The following is a 1,732-nucleotide window of genomic DNA, read 5'->3' on the forward strand; positions in this document are numbered from 1 at the left end:
TCATCTTACTAATATTTGTGGTATTTATGTATCACTTATGTTTGCTTCTTTGGGATTTAATATTTTTTTAATTTTTTTAATGCATGTGTCTACCAAATTATGAAAGCATCCATATCATATCCTATTTTTCCATACTTCTAATTTCCACAGCAGTCCCAGATGTTAGTCAATTGATTACTTATACAATTTCATTAAGCTAAATTGACCTCTGATTGAAATCTTATCATATTTCTTTTGCATATATACTAGATGCATTACCACCACTGTGATCTTACCTGATTTTCTTTTACTGAGGTAACAAGAGAGTGGCTCCATGGCTCATACAAATGAATCAGTGGTGTCTGAGTTTGTGCTTCTGGGACTTTCTAAGTCTTGGGAAATTTAGCTGTTCCTTTTTGCCATCTTCTCTTTAGTGTATGTGACATCAGTGCTGGGCAACATCATGATTATTGTTACAATTTCCTCTGACTCCCATTTGAACTCTTCTACGTACTTCCTGCTCATTAACCTTTCTTTCATTGATATCTGCCAATCTAATTTTGCCACCCCCAAGATGCTTGTGGACTTCTTTGTTGAACACAAGACTATCTCCTTCGAGGGCTGCATGGCCCAAATATTCGTTCTTCATAGCTTTGTTGGGAGTGAGATGATGTTGCTTGTAGCTATGGCGTATGACAGATTTATAGCCATCTGTAAGCCCCTACACTATAGCACAATTATGAATCAGAGACTATGTATAATTTTTGTGTTTATTTCCTGGTATGTGGGTATTCTCCATTCTGTGAGTCACTTGGCTTTTACAGTGGATCTGCCATTCTGTGGCCCCAATGAGGTAGAAAGCTTCTTTTGTGACCTTCCCCTGGTGATAGAGCTGGCTTGTATGGGTACATATGAAATGGAAATTATGACTCTAACTAACAGTGGCCTGATATCATTGGTCTGTTTTCTGGCTTTAATTATTTCCTACAACATCATTTTGATCACTGTTCGTCACCGGTCCTCCAGCAGGTCATCCAAGGCACTTTCTACGTTAACTGCTCACGTCACAGTAGTGATTCTTTTCTTTGGGCCTTGCATTTACTTCTATATATGGCCTTTTAGCAGACTTTCTGTGGATAAGTTCCTTTCTGTGTTCTACACTGTTTGTACGCCCCTGTTGAATCCCATCATCTACTCTCTAAGGAAGCTGAGAAACCATCATGTGAACTCCTAAGCAGAGGAGGGAGCCCGATGTGGGGCTTGATCCCAGAACCCTGGGATCACTCCCTGAGCCGAAGGCAGACACTTAACAACTGAGCCACCCAGGTGCCCAAGCACATGACATTTTTATACCCTGCAATCAAAATGTATAAGCAAATTGAGTTTCTGATACCTTCAACTAAGTCACATGTTCAGTTGAAAAGAATCACAAGTTTAGTAACATGGATATCATTTTATGTAGATTAGAATCTCTAAGATGTTTATAAGATATTTAAAAGGATTATTAAATATTTTCAAGAGAATTTATATTTTAGAATTATAACCAATGACAAATGGGTTAAAATTATACCTAAATCATGAACTGATTTTATGTAATTTCCTTGCACTTCAGACAGAAATCCAGTTCCATAACTCAATAACCCATATCATTAGCAAAAGTAATTGGCATGTGTTGTCCAGAAGAAAGCAGAGAAAAGGAAGGGTGCAAACCACGCCCTGCACACAAACACTAAAATATGTGTGAGCTTTGTAG

General features: G+C 37.9%; 1 protein-coding gene across 1 annotated transcript; it reads left to right on the forward strand.

The window, feature by feature from the left end:
* The first annotated feature begins 313 nt into the window (after positions 1 to 313).
* On the forward strand, positions 314 to 1,213 carry LOC100483408 (olfactory receptor 4K1). The gene is given in 1 exon segment (XM_002931279.2): positions 314 to 1,213. A coding segment is annotated over 1 exon segment (900 nt).
* The last annotated feature ends 519 nt before the right edge of the window (positions 1,214 to 1,732 follow it).

Source organism: Ailuropoda melanoleuca, unplaced genomic scaffold (genome assembly GCF_002007445.2).
Source record: "Ailuropoda melanoleuca isolate Jingjing unplaced genomic scaffold, ASM200744v2 unplaced-scaffold8390, whole genome shotgun sequence".
Taxonomy (NCBI): domain Eukaryota; kingdom Metazoa; phylum Chordata; class Mammalia; order Carnivora; family Ursidae; genus Ailuropoda; species Ailuropoda melanoleuca.